This window comes from Salminus brasiliensis, chromosome 1 (assembly GCF_030463535.1).
Source record: "Salminus brasiliensis chromosome 1, fSalBra1.hap2, whole genome shotgun sequence".
Classification (NCBI taxonomy): Eukaryota; Metazoa; Chordata; class Actinopteri; order Characiformes; family Bryconidae; genus Salminus; species Salminus brasiliensis.
The window spans coordinates 52,990,825-53,012,658 of NC_132878.1; the positions used below are offsets into that span (position 1 = coordinate 52,990,825).

The window sequence follows — 21,834 nt, forward strand, 5'->3', positions numbered from 1 at the left end:
CAGTTGGCACGTGAACCGGTTCAGAAAGCGAATCAAACTTTAAACGAATCAAACATCGCTCAGTAAAACGGGAGGACTTCTTGTGGGACCAGCAGACAGTCTCGATGTTTTGGTAGACTTTGAAGAGCGCGCTGCTTGCCATGTGGACTTGATAACGGGTGACCCTTTGAGGTGAATCATGGCACACGGTCTGCACGAGCTGGTGCTCGAGGCTGCCCGCAGGCACAGCGATAGAACAGCCGCTGTTTTCGACACCGGCGACTCTGCGCGGACCTGCTTGACATACGATGAGCTGATCGCTTTTGCAAACGAGCTCACGAAAAAGCTGCAAATCGCTGTAGGAAAGGATGAACACGCCGTAGGTGTCTTTTGTCATGCAGACCTCCTCCTTCCAGTCTGGATCATTGGGTACGTGCACTGCAATACTGCACAGCATCCTCATGAACACACCGGTGAACCGTCGGCACTGTTGGGGAGACCGGTTTTGCGATAGTCATTTTTCTGTATGTGATCAAATGTCACGATTTTCCGGCCCATGTTTACATAAAGCTTTTCACTGTAGAAGCACTAATGTGAGATTTGGGTTTTTACAGTATGATGCCTGTAAACAACAGATGAATCTGATCCCAGATCAGCACTCCCAACTTTTAGAAACTGTATGAAAGCAGGCCTGCGCTCTGTGGACCACACAGCTAAAGGTTGAACACAGAGCTGGGCAATATGACGGTATTTTATCGTATCGTGATAAATTCAGTTATCGTGATACACATTATGTTTTTCTAAGCATATGGAGGATACTGTTAGTGCTTATTAAACACTGATCAGCTGATCAAGGTTTCATTACAGACAGTGTAATTAGACTGGTTAATTAGATGATGTAGTAGATGTTGAGTACAAATCGCTGTACTCGGTACGGGAGAGTATCTGAGTAGTAGAACAGTAATCTGCTGCTACTGATGTATTTTGTCTGTGGTTAATTGTATCATGATAAATATCATGTATCGTAAAATTGTTGCAAATATCGTGATGTAGTATTTCTACCATATCGCCCAGCCCTAGTTAGATAAATATCTTTAAAAAAAATTATCTCTCAACTATAACTTTTTTTTGCCCCCCAAACAAAAAGCAACATCTGGAATTTCTAAAACATTGCAGTCTGACAAAAAAAAAAACGTCTCATATTTTATTGTAAAAAGACTTTATTCCAAGTAGAGCGTGGCAATATGACAATATTTTATTATATAGTGATATATTTTGTTATCATTGTACAATATGCTTTTATGAGTGTATTGTTTATTATTGTTGTGGATTAGCGTCAGTGCTCATTATCTGCACGTTTCATTACAAAGAGTGTAATCAGTCTTATTTAATTGAATGGAGTGCAGCATATTTTGAGTAAAATCACAGTACACAGTATGGACGAGTATTTGGATAGCAGTTATTTTTTTATTTACGCTGTTGTCTACATTACAAAGTGTTGTGATAAATATCGTATATCGTAAAAGAAATTCTTTAAATATCGTGATATAACATAACATTTTTCCATGTTGCCCAGCTCTGATCAAGTCATGTTAGAGCATTTCTATTGGTTCATTCATCATGATCATTTGACGTAATGTGAACAACTGCCAGATTCAAATGATTCCAAAAAAACAGCAAAATAGAGATCAAATTCCAGCTGCATTGCTTTTGAACAGATTTTTTGCCACTTTCCTTTATTGATGTGCCCCTACACCATGTTTTTCATTTGTGGAAATTAAAAACTCAACTGTAAAAACAAATGTGTTTTACTGTTGCTTTTCCTGGAGACACATCAGCTTCAGTTCCCACATGACCGGAGATGTTCTAGGTCTTGTGCAGGTAACAGGCGCCTGGCTTGTGTTCACACTTAACTCTTTTCTGCTCACCACTGTATATCCATGTAAAAATGAGTGTGCAAAAATGTCAGGGAAAAAAGCCACTGGAGTGTGGATGTGGCGTATCATGACCCTCACCCCCACATGGCAGCTAAAGTGGGGATGTATAGACGCATGCATAGCTGCCACTGATTCATAATCTCTCTCCACTGAACAGTGTTCTACAACTGCCTGCTGCCTACGTCCCTCTTGACCCGGTCTCACCAACTCTACTTACCCTCAGAATCATGGATAAATGCAGTCTGAGGTTCTGCTTGATACAGAGCAGTCTGCTGCAAGTAAGTACAGTGAGAAAACATGACGGCCGCTGTGTTTAACAGAAACTGCAGCTTAGTATGGTGCAACATCTTCGAGTAACAACACTCCACCCCATTCATTGGACAGTTCACCCTCTTGATGATAAATCCAGTAGGGGACAAGACAAAACCACCATATTTACCATTTGTGTTGGACAGAGATGGAATTTGGCTTCCGCTTTTATCCCATCCGTGCAGTGAACACACACAATGGACAGTGAGCACATGTGCCTGGATCAGTGGGCAGCCATTGCTGCAGTGCCTGGGGAGCTGAGAGGGTGAAGGGCCTTGCTCAGGGGCCCAACAGGAGCAGCTTGCTGAGTCTGGGTATCGAACCCACTGATCATGTGTGTTTTGGCCATTTATATCTATGTCTTTAATTGTCAGAGAATGAATACATGAAACTGAAAAATCAGTCAATAAATAAAGCAGTATAACACTTATCGGACCTGTCTGGGAACTGTCTGGGCGTGGTCATGTTATTCTGATACACACACTTGATCATCGCTGCTGTCCAATAAAAAACGTGTCTCCATTTTTTTTTAAGTTTTCTCCATCTTTGAACTCTGTAGCTACACTGTACACGGTGTCTGGAAGAATGGACCTATAGAAATGCTCCAGATTGACTTGAAATAAAATCTTTCCACTTTGACTTCCGTTGAAAGTTGCGAAGGTTTTTTTCCTCCTCCTGTAAAGTTGCTATTTTGGAGATACATGTTTTTTATTGGACAGGGAGGATATGCAGGGGTTGCTGTAAATTGCTACCGAGTTCACTCCCTCGCTAAAAACACATTCCAGCTGTTATGTGGATGCACCTTGAGGAAGGTTAGATTCACTTTATTGTGATCTGCATCACCCTTGGACTGCTAGCATAGCTCGCTGAACAGCGAGCAAAGGTACGAATGGATGTTCATATTAGCATTATTATAATATGAATTTTGACACTTTTATCTATACTACATACTCAAAAACTAGCTACTATTACTAACTAGTACACAGTTGGGATGAACAAACCACAACAGCCTTGTGATCAGGGACCGCCCAGTTACCATCTAGACTAACATCTAGAGAAATAGACCAGCCATATATTGGTCATTGGAACATTAGTAATGGGGTGAACTTGGCATTGTGCCCATGTGAACAATATTGACCTCCTTACAAATAAAACACGTGTTGAGGTTCCCTGGGGCTTTAAGTAAAATGCACCAAAAAAGTGCCACATCAGAAATGAGAGGCTACAGCTATTTAGCACCTATGAATTATACCTATTTATGCATATGCATTTTAGTATGTGTAGTAGCAGCATTCATATACAGTGAAAGTGTCTATAATATAGTTATATTAATGCATGTGGACTCATTCCGTTGTTATAAACAGATATGAAACCACTCAGTTTCATCTAATCTAATATCTAAGCTCTAAAAAGTCAAATCAGTCAGACACACCCAGCCGGAGTTTTATTGAAATGAGTTGCCTGACTGACCAACCTAACTGCAATAGTATGAACATTGCTTGTCGACGGATGCTTTCTGTGTGGACTTACCTTTCTGTTTCTCTGTCATACAGCAATTCCACAGGGCATTTTCCAGTTTACTGTCCCTGGAAGTGTGTACTACGGGGCCAACAGGTCTGAATCTCACTCTAGTAAAGATGCAGAGAAACTTGGTGATCTCATCTCAACCAGGCAGTGGGACGCAGACTGTAGAGGATCATACACTGCAGAAAAAGCAAGAAGAAAAGCAACATCCCAGCGCTGCGTTTCCTGCAGGCGTCCACCAGGAGGAGCCGTTAGCTTATGTACTGCACACATCTGGAACCACAGGCCTTCCCAAAATAGTGAAAGTTCCACACAAGTGTATCGTGCCTAACATAATACACCTCCGGTGAGTTTACATCTGACTGTTGAAGATGAGAAATCCAGCATTATTTAGCATTAGCTCTAATATATATTATTTATTTATTTATTTATTTTTATTGTAAAATTTAATGTTATGGTTGCAACCACAAGTTGCTTAAACCATCACATTTCTGCAGAACTCTATTTCAGATGACCCCGGAGGATGTTGTGTTCCTCGCGTCACCGTTAACCTTTGACCCATCTGTGGTGGAGATGTTTTTGGCCCTGACATCTGGAGCTTGTCTTTTGATGGTTCCCTCTGCTGTGTTAAGGATGCCTGGCAGGCTGGCCCGCGTGCTGTTTAAACGAAACACAACCACTGTTTTACAGGTAAGGATGCCTCAATATAGCATTTCTGGGTCAATTATAATAACTGATTGCATAACCTTTTATTTATTTAAGTTTTTTTATAAATACATTATTATAAATAAAAGCTTGGTATAGCATTGTGGATAACGCCTGTACACTTTGTGTGTCAGACTGGGGTTTAAGTCCCTGCTTGGGCAAGCCCACCACACTATAACATGTTTAAATGGTAATGTCAGTCTGCATAAGAGTTTCTGCCAAATGCAGTAAATATACATGTCTGTTTAATGTGTGTCGGGTTAGTAGTGCTCAATGTAATTCTTCCTAAGGTTTTATTATTGTGTTATAACCATTGTGCCACAAATACATGCAGATATCACAGTGTTATTGGTGTCATAACATGCATGCATGTTAGCTTTTAGCCTAGGCAGGACACCAGCCCTCGCTGCTCTTCTGTTTCTTTTCACGCTGACTGTGCCACCTCCTCCATGGGACGGCTCGGTTGCATGGGCCTCAGGGTCTAGCTTGCAACAAGCTGAAACTCTGCAGCTTTTCATCTGTAACTGAAGCAAGAATTATTAGTAAAATCTATCAAATTCCAGCGTTGTCTGGCTGTTGTATGTGCAAGCATCTTCACTTTACATATATGACAGATAACTTGTTGGGTTGCTACGTGAATCAGGCCTTGCGACTGTAGCTTTTCTTGATGCCAGTATCCGGGAAAGGGCCGCTAAAGCACGAGGAGAGAGCGGGTATCCGTGCTAGGCTGAAAGCCAACCATAGCCTAGCAGCATTCCAGATGAGGCCCGTCAACTAGCCAGGCTAACCGCACGGATGGCAGATAGACATGATGGCGAAAATAATTATTCAGAAATAATTACAATGTACTTGTTACAATGATAAAATGCTTACAATGCAGCTATGCCTATAGGCTGTGGCTATGATTATGCTAATGCTAATGTTGTGGCTAGCAGTGTTGATTCTGAGTGAGCCCTCCCAGTGCCTCACTGTAAACCAGCCAATCTAGCAGTGCTCTATATCATTTTAGATTATTTTTTATTATTATTATAAAATAATGGGGTTAAAATAATAATTATTTTAATTATATGGTTAAACATGAATGTGTAAATGTGCACCTGACCATTTTAACCCAACCAAAGTCACATACTCATTATTTGTATGTCAAAGTACAAGTTAAAATACTCAATACATTCATTGTTTGGCAGCTTTCTAAGTAAGTGACATTGTAGATTAATAAAGTATCTGCAAAAAGCATCTAAATTGCTTTTATTTATGGAATAAAATATAAACTTAATATATATAAATGCACTTATACAGTGATATATAGTGAAACTGTCATTTTAGCGTGATTATACAGTTTTGGCCACACAACCCACTGCTATGTTTAAACCATATGTAAGTGCAATGGCTGTATAACAGATTACAGAGCCTTCAGTGTGTTTCCTCCTTGTTGTACTTCAGTTGAACATTAGCTTAAACTGGGGGCAAATGTCCACGCCCCTGATATTATACTATATGTGTTTTAGTTATCATTCCATTTCCAATATGTAATGATAATATGTAATGAAACAATTGCATTTTGTAATTGAATTACATTTCAGATGTATTTTGCTCTCCTTAAATTCAGGTGTAAATACACAAACACACAAAGAGCAGTCCTATATGCAGATTTTTCATTGTTATCTTAAATAATTCATAATATTCTGTAAGCATATTGCGAATATTAAAATATGCTTCATTACTCAACATATGTCGTAATAGCTCCTACTGTTAGTGGCTGTTGAGACATGATTGAGCAGCACAGGTGCATGGACCAGATCATTAGCCATGATTGAGTCAGCCATCTACTGACCGTAATACTGACAGGTTCAGCAGAACGGTTACTGATTCCTTTCCTCACACAGCTTCAGCTTCAGCTGGATTTGATTTGGATGTATGTCACTGTGTTTTCCGTTCCCATCAGGCTACACCAACTCTAGTTCGGCGCTTCGGTGGACGCGTCTTGCGAGAAGAGGTGCTTAGTGCAGGCTCCCCTTTGAGGGTGTTGGCTTTAGGAGGAGAGGCATGTCCATCTCTGGCTGTCCTCAGGAGCTGGAAACAGGAGGGGAATAAGACCCATGTTTATAACCTCTACGGCACCACAGAAGTGTCTTGTTGGGCTTGTTGCTATGAACTGCCAAACAGCCTTCTCCCGCCAGACAGCATGTGAGTGCCCCTTAAACTCTGCTCTTTACTGTTAACGCTAAATCTGTGTATGCATGGTCATTTTTGTCAGACATACATTTGCTCCTGTTTGTTTTTGCTGTAGCGTGATCAGACTGTTCATTCGGCCAGTGGAATCTTAATGTACCCATTGGTCAGGGCTGGACAGAATGGATGAAATACTACAGTTGTGATAATTATCATTATAATCATTATCATCAACACTTTATTGTATAGCCTTAATGGAGTATATTGTCACATGTAGTATGCATGTTCTGAAGTGTCAGCTGTAAAACTTTACAAATAAATGTATAGCATAAAAAATAATATTTAGTAAATGCTGGTATTGCATTATGGGTAATTAAGTATGTTGTGTTTAAAAGGGATGATGCATCTGTGCCTCTTGGGGATCCTCTGATGGACACTGCTCTGGAAGTAAGAGATGAAGGAGGTCGTCTTGTCACTGAAGGAGAGGGACAGGTCTTTATAGGTAATTTTAAGTGTCTGTGTTCTTTCATTTGCACTGGACATCAAAGAACACATTTTAACATGTAATCTCATTACTGTTATATATCCATCTGTTTCCTCTGGTCACATAGTTGATCAAAAAATAAAATGTACACAATTTCATTTTATTCTGTTCATTTAAAAGTATAAAAATATGTCCTATAGGTGAAAAAGCATTAGTAGCTTTTTTGAGGCTTAAATATAGTCTTAATTTAAAATGTTAGTTTTTAACTAATTAAAAATCCCCAATAAAATAGAAATCTCCCTCTTGAACAACGCTACACTGTTTGAGACTAGTGTGTGATATTTCAGCCACGCAGTTTGTGCTGTGCTAATTGGTTATGTATAAGTTTTCATTACTTGATAGCCGGTCACATTAGCTTTGTATTTCCAGTGCAAACCTACAGAAGAAAACTTCACGCTAGTTGCATCTTCACTAGTAGTCGTCAGTATGCTACTTTATTTATTTATTTGTTTGTTTGTTTGTTTTTGCTATTTTGTTTCTTCCAATTTGGTGCTGCCAATTAACCCACCCGTTGATAACTCCCCCTAGCACTAGCAATGCTCTCGATACTAAGAGGGTAAGGATTTACTACATAAGTAGTGTATTGGTGTGGCGCAACAGATAATGCCTTTACCAGCGAGCTCCCACACCACGTGGGAGAGTGGGGTTTGATTCCCGGTCTGGGTGGGAATTACAGTCAATGGGCAAATACCTATCACTCCTTGTTCTCCAAGACGATATACAAGTGTTTTATCACTGGTGAAAGTGCATATGTCTGTGTTTGATAGGTGGCCAAGAGAGGGTCTGTCTGCTAGATGATGAAATTACTGCTGCCAAAGGAACGATGCGTGAAACAGGGGACTGGGTGATGGTGAAGCACAAGCACCTTTATTACCTGGGCAGGAAGGACCGGCTAGTCAAACGCCATGGGCAGAGGATCCACCTTGATGCTCTGCAACAGGTAATCTGTTTCTGTTAATGAGCTAGCTTTCCTAAGCAGTTGTCTGAATGCAAGGCTGCAAGGATTAGTTCATAATGTTGTTAGTTATTTCTTATTACTGTATTTCTATATGTATTATTTGGCTAATGGTGTTGCCTAATGCTTTATATAGTTTCAATGACATGATCATTCAGTTCAAAGTTTTTAGTACACCTCTGGAAGCCCTTGAGGACATATCACTTCAGTTGTGTCTTTGCAGCATAGAAGAGGAAATGACTTGCAATGGTGGAGGAAAGAAGAAGGCATAATGGTTGGATTAGTTGATTAAATTGAGAATAATTGATTATATAGGTAATTAGCAATAGCAAGGCTAATTTAATTATATTGAGAGCACAGTAGTACATAATTACTTCATGAGTTCTTCAATATTTGGTTGCTTTGCATTGCTAGTAGGCCTATTTAAATGTCTTTCCTCCCTTTCTGGTTTGGCGTGTCTCCTGTCTATTTATATATTTCTTTCCTTTTCTTCCACCCTAGATCACAGAGAGCTTGCCTCAGGTGGATGCTTGTGTGATGGGTTTGCATGAGGACAGCAGGCTGGTGGCTTTTGTAGTGCCTGTGTCTAATAAGGTCCACAAAGAGCTTTCTGAAGATTTATTAGCAGCCTCCACATCTCTAGAGAAGGTGGTGCTTCAACAACTGTCTCAACTTTTGCCCAGTCACAGCATTCCAGATACAGTTCTGTTGGTTCCTGCCCTGCCACTCACTAATCATGGTAATCACTAATCTTTTTCTCAATGTATTAAAAGCAATAGTCCTCTACTGGTGCACCATTATAGTGTATAGTACAGGCAAATGTCTGTTATCACAAACCCAGTCAGATACACCAGAGTGTTGACATTTGCAGTGGACAAAAAACACCCCTAGGCTTACTATAAAGGCATTGTAGTAAGCGTGCAGAGATGTTCTGGGTTATTATCTGCATGTGGGGAACATCTGTGACATTTCTCCTCTTCTTGACTTGTGTGTCCATTTAGGGAAAGTGGCCATGGAGAAGCTGATGAGGATGTATGAGAGACAGAGACAGGTTTGTGGTAACCCTACCCAATGGGGAGACACAGAGACGGTGAAAGAAAGACTGCAGATACTGTGGAAGGTATGGAGATCATGATGTGTTGCTTGTATTTCCAAACAGTGATGATAACCTCACTTACGTAGATGCATATTAAATTAACTTTGTATAAATTGGATTCTTGTATTCTCAAGTATCAAACAGACGCACACTTTTCTCTGTTTCTCAGTTTAGCAGTAAAAAATTGTTTTTTGAAAAGTCTTTTTAAACAAATATTTGATAATTACACATTTCTTCATTTTACCTCAAATTATTTTCGAAAAAACATCTTCTTAAGGTTACAAAGCAGTTTAAGACCATTTTTACATCAGAAATGGGCCAAGACACATACAAATATAAATGTGCCTAAGGATCTATGTTTCACATCTCTGGTCATGCTGTTTGCCATCAGCAGCCGGAATCAGAGAGAGCACAATTGGTCTTGCTTTCTCCAGGTGGGAAGATGGCTCTCTCTCTCTCTACATCACTTGAGTGTGCTAAAAAGAGGCGGTATCTGGTTGGGCATGTGTTGGAGGAGGCATGTCTCTCCCTCCCAGTGTTGGGAGCATTACATGTGATAAGGGGAGAGCACTAATGAGTGGGTTGGGTAATTGGCTATCAGCATGCATTTAAAACCAAGACCAAATCTGATCACTCAAGCCACTTTAGGAGGTGGTCTGAGAAGCATTTGAGCCACATGTTAAAAGCCTGTGTAAAAACCTCTATCTCTCCCTGGTTGCATTTTAAACGGATACAAATCTGATCACTTAAAACACCAGAAATAATTGCTGCATGATGAGGGAATATGCATATTCTGCCCCACATGGCAATAAGATTACAGTCTGTCAGTGAAATTCCAAGTGGCTAAAACCTCATCAGGATGCATCCCAGATACTAGTCACATGATGTGACAAGGTGTAAGCGAGATCTAAATGTCTATACAGCTGCAATACAGTCTGTAATACTGTATAAAATTGTTATAATTGTACCTCAGTATTAATTCACAGCTTATCCTACCTATAAGTGATGTGGCTGTATTATTGATAGAACCATAAAGTATGGATCTAGACTGGCCGATACTCAATAGTTTAGGCAGATTAGGCTAAAAAGTATGGATCAGGGCATCTTTTAGTTTTAAAAAGATTTTGAGTGACCTAGACTTCCATTACACCGTGGCTACATTACCCTTATAGATTTAGTGTAGAGCTACAGAAGCAAACTTGGTCATCAAACACTTCTTCAAACACGCCTTGGCTGATTCACTGCATTTGAGCCATTCCTTAAAACATCAAACTTGTAAAGGTTCCTTAAATAATCAAATCATTTAGAGGGCATAGTGAAAGCACTGTTAATTGGGTGTTTGTGTGTGTGGCAGGATTGTTTGGGTCTTGCTGATGACGTGGAAATCACAGAGGACTCCCACTTCATACTAAGTGGTGGGGACTCCCTACAGGCACTGCGCCTCTTTGATTACATAACTGTTACTATGGGAACAACCTCACCGGGTCTGCTGGAGGTTCTTCTCGATGGCTCTTTCTCAGATGTATTAAAGCACATCACCACACCAACACAACATCATGCTGTTCAGACGTCAGCCAAGCGACAGCCTGAAGATTCTACGCCTGCACTTCCGTCCAAGAGATCTCGCACATATGTGACATCTAGTGTAACTTCAGGGATGGCCGTGGCACCTGTGGTTTCCTCAGTGAGTGGAACTATGGGATTTGTAGTTGTGAGGAGAGCTGGCGAGGTTCTTAAGTGGGATTGCTCTCAGAGCAGAGAGCAAAGCTTTCTTGTAGACTCAACAGAAACCAATGACCACAACGACAGAACAGCTAAAGAGAATGTTCTGATACAAGTTAGCTCTTCATCTGCAAGCAAATCACCAAAAGGATCACCAAAAGACCGATACCTTCCTACACAAGCTGACATTATTCAAATGAATAGAGACGCCCCGTCTAGGGAGGAGCAAACTCTAAACAATGGTCGCGAAAGTAGGCAAACTTTACAATCCGGCATTTTTAAAAAGGGCCAGCTTCTGAGCCTTCAGGTCCTATGGAGTTCTGACACCGGTAGATGTGTGGACGCCTCGCCTGTGCTCCTGGTGGGTCCTGATCGAGCTACTGTGTTTATAGGCTCTCACTCCCATAGACTACAGGCTCTGGATCTGACTAACGGAGAAGTAGTCTGGGAGAGAGTGTTGGGGGACCGACTGGAATCCTCTGCTGCTGTCTCGAAGTGTGGAACCCTCGTGGCAGTAGGTACGTAATCAGAAAACAAGTTGTCCAGTCCAGAAGTTAGACAAGAAAATATCACCATTGTCCTTGTTGTTCAGCCAAGATATGCTTGGTGTCTGAAATTTCCTTATCTAGTTTCATTCTGGCACTGAAAATAATATGGAAAGTGGCATGCCATATATAGCCAAGCAAGTAAAACATGACCTGATTTCCAAAAGGTATCAAATTAAAGATGAAACATTTCTTTATTATTTGAATGTAATAAAGCATGATTATTTGTTAGTAAAAGGAAAAGGGCCTAAATCAATCATTTGGGAACCCTGAATAATCAGTACTTAGTAACACCACCTTTGGCAAGCTTGTAAAAGCTTGTTGTAACTTTTTGTCATTGCCCTGCTGTAAAAGCAATCATTTTTTACAGTGTGGCATTTGCTTACAGAATTTACTGCTATAATACATTTTTAAAATTGCTCCCTTCTACCAGGAAAGTGATTCTTGTACAACTGGCTGCAACACAAAGCATAATTGATCCACCCTGTGCTTAACAGTTGGAGAGGTGTTCTTATTATTAACATTTTTCATGACCCTTTGTTTTTCTCCATAAATTTACCTTCATATCTCTCATATCTCTTGGTGCGCCCAAACGCTTGTTGAACAGAACTGGTTTATCTTTATATGTATATGCCTTTTATAGATCTGTTCTTTTCTGGGTCTGTTTTAGCCCATTGTTCCCCTAATGTTGTAATTCATGATCTAGAAGCACACAGCATTGACTCTTCCCACATACAGGATAAAAGCTGTAGGCTGGGTAGGTCTTAGTCTGTGTGTGATTTGCTTGACGGACATATTGGAACACTGAGACAGTAAAAAATACATCAGAAACGATCAGGTGTGTTCAATTTGAACCGGGATGTCGGATGTCATTTAAACTGGAATGCCCTCACAAGCTGGATTTTCTACTTAGAAAGTCAGGAGAGCCTCACCAACCCAAAATTTTCAAAATTCCAAGATGGCTGCACTGTACATCATCAATAATAAAAGCAGCAGTAGTATACAGTCCAGCTTCCGTCTGTGGATGTGTCTCCGTGATGTTTGGGTGCACAAAATACAGCCTATCGTGGTGTTATAAACTGGTATGTAACAGTGCTAACCTGGGGCAATGCTAACAGTCTTAACCTGGTCAGATTTGCTATAAAACACCAGTAATGGATTGTCCTACCAGTTGTGGTAAACTCAGATATCTGTAGCTAACTGTTTTTGAAAATGTTTAGAAATGGTGTATAGTTGTCGGAATATGCCTAAACTGAATGCGATACTCTAGTGTGTGACGTCATTCCCAGCTCCAACCTCTGGGGTAAAAAGAAGGCAGCATTAAACTGATGTAATTCTTATATTTGATGCAGCCATTATGATTAGGGGACGTATCTACAAGTATTAGAGAAGAAGTGATACATGTGAGCTAATTTTGTATGAAGTGAGCTTATATATCCGTTTTCTTTGCTAATAGGTTAATACCAGTGTACTGTTGACCTTCTACTAGCTCCAAAACTGAAACAGCGGGAAATGTCAGGTCTCACTGAAAGGCCTTTCACTGCGGATGACAAATGCCAACCCTCTTTTCTCAGGTAGTTATGATGGGCGGGTGTATTTTCTGCGCGTGGACTCTGGAGAGACATGGTGGGAGTTTGAGACTGGAGATGCAGTGAAGAGTTCTCCCACTGTAGACCCTCAGACTGGTCTGGTTGCCATTGGCTCCCATGATGGATATGTCTATACACTAGACCCACTGGTAAGGCTGCTAGCTGTATTTGCATTATTACAGGCTCAGTGAATATTAGTGTTCTTGGGTATTAATATTCTCAAAATACATATTGTTGAGAAAATCCGACTAAAAGGCAGGTCAGTGACGCTACAGGTCAGAGGTTTTAGAACATCCTCCATTTTTCCTCAAACGTTTTTATTGACATTGAAGCACTTCATGTCCAGTGAATAACCTGAAATAGTATAAAGTCCAGTAATGTGAAATGGTATTTAAGTAAGCAGTAAACTGCCAGAGATTTTGAAGGAAATAATGAACTAAAAAAGTTTCATTTCAAACAATGGCCAAATGGCCTTTTTTTAGGGCCCAAGTCATTGGTTCACACCTTACACTAGATAAAGTCAAGAGTATGGTTTCCTACACCATCACAAGACCGGTAAGAACTGGGGAAAACTGAAGAGCTCTGGTACAGGTAGAGGTCTGACACCATCCAATCCACAAGCCTATCAGAAGACAGAAGAAAGAAGGGGGGGGGGGGGTGTTCTAAAACTTTTGACCACTAGTGTGTCTGTATATTAAGCCTAAACTCTTAGATGTCATGAGGTATTCTGGTCATTCTGATATACTACTTGTATGTAATTATATGATTAATTATGTAGTTATGTGGTAGTTATATGTGTAGTTATGTAGTTTCCCCTTCTGGCATTCTTCCTTCAGTTTTGAGGTGTTACACCTGAGAAATGTAAAATAGAATGTATGTATTCATCAGCAGATAGTGACTACTACATAGACTACCACAATGCATTTTGTGTGTGTGTGTTTCAGGTAAAACACTGTGTGTGGAAGCACCACTGTGGGAGTGGTGCAGTGTTTTCGTCCCCCTGCATTCTCTCATTTCCCAGGCGACTGTACTCCGCCACACTCGGAGGGCAGCTCCACTGTCTCAATCTGGCAAGTACAGGGCATTCTCTCTCTACCAGAAACAATTGTATTTAGACCTCTGGCTAATAATGATTTATAATGTGTGTTGGCTACTTCTTTGAATTAAGAAATTTGTCCTTTTTTTATGTAAATAATACATTTTATGATATCTAGTCTGACCAGAGGCCTGTGTCTGAGAACGTAGCCTTAATAATTGTTGACGGTACTTTCCGGTTATGTGTTGTGCAGGACAGTGGCCATCTCTTTTGGAAGTATTCTAGTGGCGTTCCGTTTTTCTCCTCTCCTTCCTGTTCGGAGTCCTGTGTCTGCATTGGTTCAGTGAACGGACACGTCATTGCATTAAGCCATGATGGAGATGTGGTAAGAAATGAATGAGGGGAAGTGAGTGGATAATGTGAGGATCAGGTCTAACACACAAGCATGAGTGCCCATTGTTTCTGACCAGAGATCACTGTGTATAGGATTGTCAGCCTTGTTCCAGTAATGTATCCAACTGTGTTACATTTGATGGTCACTCTTACTATTTTTCTCTCGTTAGTTATGGACCTTTCGCACGGATGGACCCGTCTTCTCATCTCCGTGCCTAGCTCCAATGCCTTCTACAACCAGCCAGCAAACAGGATCTATAGCAAATGACAAGTCGGCTCCTTCAGCTGTTGTTTGTGGGTCACATGACTGCTGCGTGTATGGCTTGAACGCTTTTGACGGATCATTATTATGGCGCTTCCAAACTACAGGCAAGGTGTACTCCAGTCCATTCGTTTTTGATGGTAGTCGATGGGGGATAAGAATGCTGGTGGCCATAGCTTCAACTGACGGAAGAGTGTGGGTCCTAGATGGAGAACAAGGAACGCTGAAAGCCTCTCTCTGCTTGCCAGGGGAGCTCTTTTCTTCTCCTATTGTGTGGGGTGCCACCATTGTGGTGGGATGTCGGAATGACTACGTATATTGCTTGGAACTGAGCGGCACAAAGAGCGACAAGCTCTTATAGATGAATAAATAGATGAAAATTTGGCCTTTATAAAATATGTGTCAGACTACTCGGACTGCATTAGCAGCTACTTGGCCGAACTAGGTTCAGAAACTCTTTTGTCTTTTGTTTGTTTGTCTGCTTCTGGACAACAGTCAAGCAGCTTAACAAGAAGAGCAAGAACAAGAGTTCAAATATCCGCATTTAATGTTTTTCTACATAATTCATAACATTTTCATTTCAAGAGTTTTTGTCATGAGTAACTCTAAGTTAACCAAAAAAAAGTGCAATTACCAACAAACTGCGTTTATATCATGTTACATACAACACTTTACGCTACACTATTGCACACGACCAAATTAAAAACAAAGTGACAAAGCGTCTGCAGTTCAGGGGTCTCCAAAGGAACACGGTCCGTTTCATTTCACCTCTGTACATACATACATACCTACATACATTACATACATACAAAATGTTACGTTAAGTAGTGGGGGTGAGGATTTTGCTGGGAGATCAAGGCTTCATGTTAGTCTGAAGCTGTTGTGAGTTCTAGGATTAACACAGAATAGTGAAAAGTCATCCTTTCATCTGCAGAGCTATGTCAGTGGTTAGACTCCCCCTAGTGCCTAGTGGGATATTTTATTAATTTATTTTTTTAATACAGAGACCTTTTTAAAGCACTGATCTCCCATCGTCTTGCCAGGTTTCAGGGTTTTCTTGATTTGCGGTACAAGAACAGCTAGCACACGCTACAACAGGATAACGGTGTTTATATTACAGCAAGCAGGCAGTCTGTTCCCAAGGATCTATGTCCAAGGAAACTGGAGGCAGTAAACACTGTGCAAGAAGCAGGATTCGTTCATCAACTGATATCATGGTTTTCAGTGCATTTGACATAACATGGTGGTGCGATGGAAACGCCATTAATGACATATCCTAGTGTTATTCAGGTTATTAAGTAAACACAGTGACTCTAAGTCGTCGTCATGGTGATTTTCAACAACATCTTATATGACAGTAGTCACAGTCGTCACGGACACAGTGAAAATCTTCGCACTTTGCCAAGATATCGAATAAGTCAGGAAAAAAAAGCCTTGCCTGTATTGGACAAGCGGTGTGAAGACTGTTTATTTTAAATGTATATTAACATGCCTTCAACATGAGGATCAGTGCCGAAGATTAAAAGTCGCCGATTCTGATCTTCATGTTTGTAATACATACCCAGTGTGGAGTATTTTTTAATTATTATTATTATTTAGCTTTTTTTATGGTGTCACTTACTGTGTAAATGGTAGCCCTTGCGTCGCCTCTCAAAGATCATAGAGCAGTGTGTAATATGCCTGAAACATATTACATGCGAACAACTTATTTTAGTAGTAGGTACTTGTCTACAAGGCATGCGTTATGTATTCACACAAGTGATTTGCTATCAACCGGTCTGCTGGGCATTTGATTGACTAAATGGGAAGGAGTTTGTGGAAAGTTTGAGGGCTGGTGTGATTGGCAACGACCAAGGGATCCTCTTGTGTGAATCTGGTGTCTCGATCTGAAATCCAGACTGTCGGAGAGAATTCACACTATAAATACAGGCTTGACTGGAGAGTAGCTTGACTGTGGCTATAGACCATTGTACTTCTTATTAAAAATGCAAATTCTCTGGAAATGCATGCATCTTGCTACCCATTCTGTGCAATGGCTGAGGTAAAGGTTTGTGAGTGGATTTCTGCCAGGTACAAGGGTGCTTTGTGAGTAAGTCAAAGTGATGCCTATTGTAGGATGAAGAGGAGCGGGAGCTTGTTTGCTCTTTTCTGGAAGTCCGAGGGAAAGTGTCATTTGATGATCTGTGGGCAGTCGCTCCATGCTTTGGCCTTACGCTTGGCAAGGGCAAGCCAAGCAGGTTCAGTGGAAACCTGTGGACCATCACCTGGTGGGAAGCGCTTCGTCATGTCCTTTGCTGCTGGAGGAGATGGTGTAGAGTCTGCTATCTCAACTGGAAAAGAGGAAGAGCAGGGAAATTCAGACCTACTTTATCAAGTGGAATGAAACCACATAGACATAAATCAGTGGTCTCAAGGTGAACTACCTTCCTTCAGGTTTCAACTCAAATCCAATTAACTCCAGCTGACTAAGGCTGTCAATGTGATTAGAGGATCGCTGGTTCGAATCCCTGTGATTCCCCGTGATGCTACCCCCCACATCATACTAGTGCAGCGCTGGCCATCACTGGTGCCTGCTAGCCGGTGCATCAGAGCAGGGCATAGAGCGCGTTTGTTGCCTGGTGACATTGCATCGGGGGCAGTTTGAAAGAGAGGTGTGGCTTGCTGGGCCTGTGTTGGTCTCGCCCTCACTAGTGTCCGGGGCATTGCATGTGATTGGGTGAGGGAGAGAAAACGTACGGGTTGGGTAATTGCCGATTAAAATTGGGGAGAAAACCATACAAAAATCTGAAAATAAATAAATAATCCAATCCACACCCGATTCAGGCAATCAAGGACAGTAATCAGCTGGATTAGGTGACTGTTCTTCAGGAGCAGGGCTGGAGGCCACTGATACTTATTAAGGGCAATAATGTAAATGTAAAGCTATGACAGTATTTTAAAAGGGGGTAATGACAATAAGTGGAGTTGAATAAATTAAGGAGACCTGTGACAGAACTGGGTAGGGTATTGGCTTTCTTCAAATCCCGACGTTCAAAGCGAGTTAGTAAAGTTTCTGGTCTCTTGTTCTCCTCTGGCGTCTGTGGTTTAGGAGGACTGGAGTTTCCATTCCCTTTAGCCTCTGTGGGACTGACTAGTCCGACCTGAAGAACAAATATTACGTTTATTAGAATATATACACCTGTGAATTCCCCTTTTATAGATCACTTATGTAATATATATATATATACATACACTGTCTCTGTCCCTAGCCTGTTTCTCAGCCAGCTTGGCCTCTCGTTGGTTCCGCCTTTCCTCTCTGCTTTGCTGCTGTTCTCTGAAACCCTTCTGTTTCTGCAAGGCCAGAGTAATCCACAGTGGTCCTGCCTCTTTCTCCTGTGCCCGCGAGCTGTCCAGGGAATGTCTGCTCTGTAGAGAGGGCTTTTCTGTAGAGGACATTTATTAATATGCTGATTTCAACAATCAAACAATTTTCAGTAGATTAATACCATTTCTTACTGCTTCTTACATGATTGGTGCATGATAGGTTTGTGCTGAGTATAAGCATATGTAGCACTTTAGAATTTATGGGTCTCATTCACCAGTATCTTCCATGGAATTTTCTTAACAAATGAAAAGTCAAAAAATAAAAAGTCTATGTCAGAATTAAGATGAGTTTGTAATCTGAAAAGTGCATAAGGAGACATTTCTTCTTTAGAATGGTGCAGGAGGCCTGATATTTTAGGCAAGTTAAAAAAAAAATCAAGCATGTCAAACTACCTTAAACTATTGAACTGACTACTGACCTAAGACTACAGATGGGGTGGTCAGATCTGTGCATGTGGGACCCTACACATGATACGTCTGTGTAGTATATCTAGTGCTGGTTTTACTGACGTAAAATATGCCTACTCTTAAACTGAACTGCTGTGAAAATGTTAAATTGCCTTTGGAAATGATCTTCTGGGAATCTGGCCAAATGTGTTTCTGTCCCACAATGAATTGTCATGAATAAAGTAACAGTGCTAGTTTTTACTCATCTACTAGAATAGACATAACCACAGTCCCAAGGTTGTAAAGTATTCACATGACAAACTGAGGAATTACTGACCCCTCTTGATGAGCTCGGCCTTCCGGTCCGTTTTCTCCCTCCAGGGAATGCTGATGGATGGGAAGAAAGACTTTTTCTCTTTTGGCTCATCATCCCCCTGACCATTCTTCTGGTTCTGCACAGATTCTATGGGATCTTCCTTACGATCACTGCACTCGTCGGCAGATGTCAATATCGGAGCTTCTGTCTTCTGGGAAAGCGTGTCTCCAGACGTCCTTCGTTTAGGTTTAGGTAGTGGAGATGGCGGAGGCGTGGCACCTTCGGATGGTTTGGGGGATGTGGCAGGTTTCTGGTAAAGTGGGGGCTTGGTGACAAGCTTGTCACGTTCATTACATAGAGAAGTCAAAGAATGTCTATTGGCCCTGGGCCGTGACTCTACGCTGGCGACTGTTTGGAGTTTGACTCCATCGGTCTCTCGAAGTGGCGACGTGGGACTGGTCTTTTCAGAGAATGCAGAGGAGTCTGGGTCTTTGTTAGCAGAGGTGAGGGGCACTGGGACACCTTCAAAACTGTCCCCGGCACTGTACCTTTTCTTCCTCTTTTCGGTGGACTGCTCACTATGGAAGCGAAGGGAGTAATTGGTTCTCCTAAGCTTGATGCCAAATGGTGAGGGTCTCTCGTCGCCACTCTGATCTCTCTGATCCTCCCTGTCCGTTGCGTCTGCGTCCTCAGATTTCATCTGGCTGGCGGACACCGTTTCAGTCCTCTGACATTTTGGGGATCCATGCGGTGGACTCGGAACCAGGAAGGAAGGGAGGTCTTTGGCAAACTTGCATTCGTCTGCGCTGTCTGAGATGCGGACTGTCTTGCCCTTGCTTTGAGCCTTGTCAGCTGAGGAAGGTGAGTGGAGAGGCGGGCTGGGTGCCAGATCTGTAGATGGCGATTCCAACGGCTCTCCTTCTCTCTCGTCTTGACTGAAGACCTCAGAATTCCTATTTGAGTCAGCAAACTTCTTTCTGGCTGGAGTGATGGAAAATTTGGCGCTTGCTGACATGGTCTTCCTGAGATTGGCATGAGAGAATGGTGGCTGATTCAGGTCCTCGCTTGTTGTTCGACTTTGTGCCTGCTTACGGTTCTGATCTGGGTATTCCTGGTATTTTCCATCTTCAGCACCTTTAAAAATCTTGGATCTAATACTGGCCCATTCTGCAAGAACTGCAGCACTAGACTGGTCTGCAGATACTGATTCACTCAGAGATTTTGTCTTCCCAGATTTGCGGTCTGGTGATGTCTTCCCCTTCACTGGTGATGTGGTCATGGCTTTTTTGTCCTCAGACAGACCAAGCAGAGACTTACAGGCTGAATCCTTTATCTGATCGAGATTCACAGCAGTTCCACATAGCTGCGCGCCGGTCACCAGAATAGCAGTGTGAGGGACAAAAAGGGATGAAGACAAGGTTGGTGAATCAGCACTTGCTGGAGTGCCTTCCTTGGTTTCGGCAGCTGTGTCGCCATGCTGGCCAGGTACCAGAGTGACTGGGGTAAGGTTGACTTTCTGGAAAAGGATTTGCTTTTCTCCTGAGGATACTTTGAAAGTGAAGGGTCTTTGCCTCTCTTCCATCTCCCTCCATCGCAGTTCCTCTGCTTTTCTCTTCCACTCTGGACCAGAAGCTCTGACCTGTTCCTCAGCAGCTCTCTCTTCCTCTTGCTGTCTTAGTCTATCCTCGTCTTCCTTCTTTTTCTTTTCTTCTGCCAACCGTTTCTTCTCCGCTTCCTCTCCTTGTCTCCTCCTTTGTTCCTCAAGAAGTAGCTCTTCCTCCCTGCGACAGTTTTCCTCTAACTCCCAAAGCCTTTGTTTTTCTGCCTCCTCCTCCGCTTTCCTCCGTTTCTCTTCCTCTGCCTCTTTCTTTCTCTTTTCTTCCTCCAATCGAAGTTCCTGCTGCCTTCTTTCCTCCTCTGCTCTCCGTCTTGCCTCTTTTTCTATCTTCCTTCTTTCTTCTTCATATCGCTTCTCTTCCTCTTCTCTCAACCGTCTTTCTTCTTCTTCCTTCTTTCTTCTCTCTTCCTCCCACTGTCGTCTTCTCTCTTCTTCCTCCCTCTGCAAACGTTCTTCTTCCAACCTGCGCCTTCTCTCTTCTTCCAGCCTTAATTCCTCAGCTCTCCATTCTTCATCTCTCCTTCTCTGTTCCTCTTGCTCCCGCTTCCTCTGAAGATCCAAGCGCTCATGTTCCTCTTCCTGAAGTCGCTGCTTCTTGGATTTTTCAGGGGGCTCATGATCATCTCTAAAGCCGTGGCTTCTTGCATACTCCTCTCTCCAAACTCCCGGCTCCTCCGCAGCTTTCTGCACACCTGTCTCTTCCTGCAGAAATGCTGAAAGATCCTCCTCTAGAAGCTCCTAAAATTTGTAAGGAAAGACGAAGACACAGAGTTTTGTGATTTTCCTAAGTATCCTAGTTCGCCCAACTACAGGTGAAAAGATCATTTGACTGCTTACCTGTGTGAACCTACGGTGCTTGCGAGAAACTCGCTGGTTTTTGGGTTTGACAGACAGCTTATGTTTGGCAGCGGTGTTGTCCAAGCGTGGGCCTGACTGGGGAACAGCATCCAAGTTAATTGACTCAATCGTTCCAGGAGGAGGTGGACGCTTGGTGCGAGGGGATTTTACAGGAGTCTTGTGTTGGACCACATCATGGGTAACAGTGGAAACCTAATTATTAAAAATGGATACAGATCAGGTTCAGATATGCATTCAAACATATAAACCAAGTAAAAACTTTAACCAAAAAATACTGAATTCCAAAGATGACATTCAGCAATTATGTAATTATAATTATTTTTTGATGTTGTTTTTAATGTAAATAAGAATATGTGCCTGACTTGTGAGAGTTAGGAATTTGATGGTTTCACTAAAATGGCAACAGGAGTAATAATAAAAAAAAAACAGTGAAGAGCTGTTTCCTCTGTCTGGGAGGACATTCAGTGCTGGAGCAGGGTAGGCTTATGGTAACAGTCCAAAGATTTTAGAAGCCTGGTTCCTAC

The 21,834-nt window shown here is 41.8% G+C and overlaps 2 protein-coding genes across 2 annotated transcripts in view; one reads left to right on the forward strand and one right to left on the reverse strand.

Annotated features, from left to right (window-relative positions):
- The first annotated feature begins 38 nt into the window (after window positions 1-38).
- aasdh (aminoadipate-semialdehyde dehydrogenase) lies at window positions 39-15,486 on the forward strand. Its single transcript, XM_072682638.1, has 14 exons — window positions 39-408; window positions 2,074-2,194; window positions 3,779-4,095; window positions 4,247-4,439; window positions 6,400-6,641; window positions 7,022-7,128; window positions 7,938-8,110; window positions 8,627-8,864; window positions 9,127-9,245; window positions 10,576-11,461; window positions 13,063-13,226; window positions 14,022-14,147; window positions 14,367-14,498; window positions 14,677-15,486. Exons 1-14 carry the CDS (start codon window positions 179-181, stop codon window positions 15,127-15,129), a joined length of 3,501 nt encoding a protein of 1,166 aa, XP_072538739.1. The 5' UTR covers window positions 39-178; the 3' UTR covers window positions 15,130-15,486.
- The window catches only part of cracd (capping protein inhibiting regulator of actin dynamics), a 37,639-nt gene continuing 31,102 nt past the window's right edge, over window positions 15,298-21,834 (reverse strand). Inside the window, exons 6-10 of the mRNA XM_072682628.1 lie at window positions 21,290-21,502; window positions 18,856-21,190; window positions 18,000-18,190; window positions 17,752-17,908; window positions 15,298-17,098 (exon numbers count right to left, since the gene is read on the reverse strand). Coding sequence (XP_072538729.1) covers window positions 16,938-17,098; window positions 17,752-17,908; window positions 18,000-18,190; window positions 18,856-21,190; window positions 21,290-21,502 — 3,057 coding nt within the window. The 3' untranslated portion in view covers window positions 15,298-16,937. The remainder of the gene's footprint in view (window positions 17,099-17,751; window positions 17,909-17,999; window positions 18,191-18,855; window positions 21,191-21,289; window positions 21,503-21,834) is intronic.

Excerpts from the sequence above, each read along its gene's own strand:
- aasdh (XM_072682638.1), top strand. The coding sequence starts at position 179 with ATGGCACACGGTCTGCACGAGCTGGTGCTCGAGGCTGCCCGCAGGCAC. Across the intron at positions 2,195-3,778 it reads TACAGAGCAGTCTGCTGCAA|CAATTCCACAGGGCATTTTC; the intron begins GTAAGTACAGTG and ends TCTGTCATACAG. Across the intron at positions 11,462-13,062 it reads TGGAACCCTCGTGGCAGTAG|GTAGTTATGATGGGCGGGTG; the intron begins GTACGTAATCAG and ends CTCTTTTCTCAG.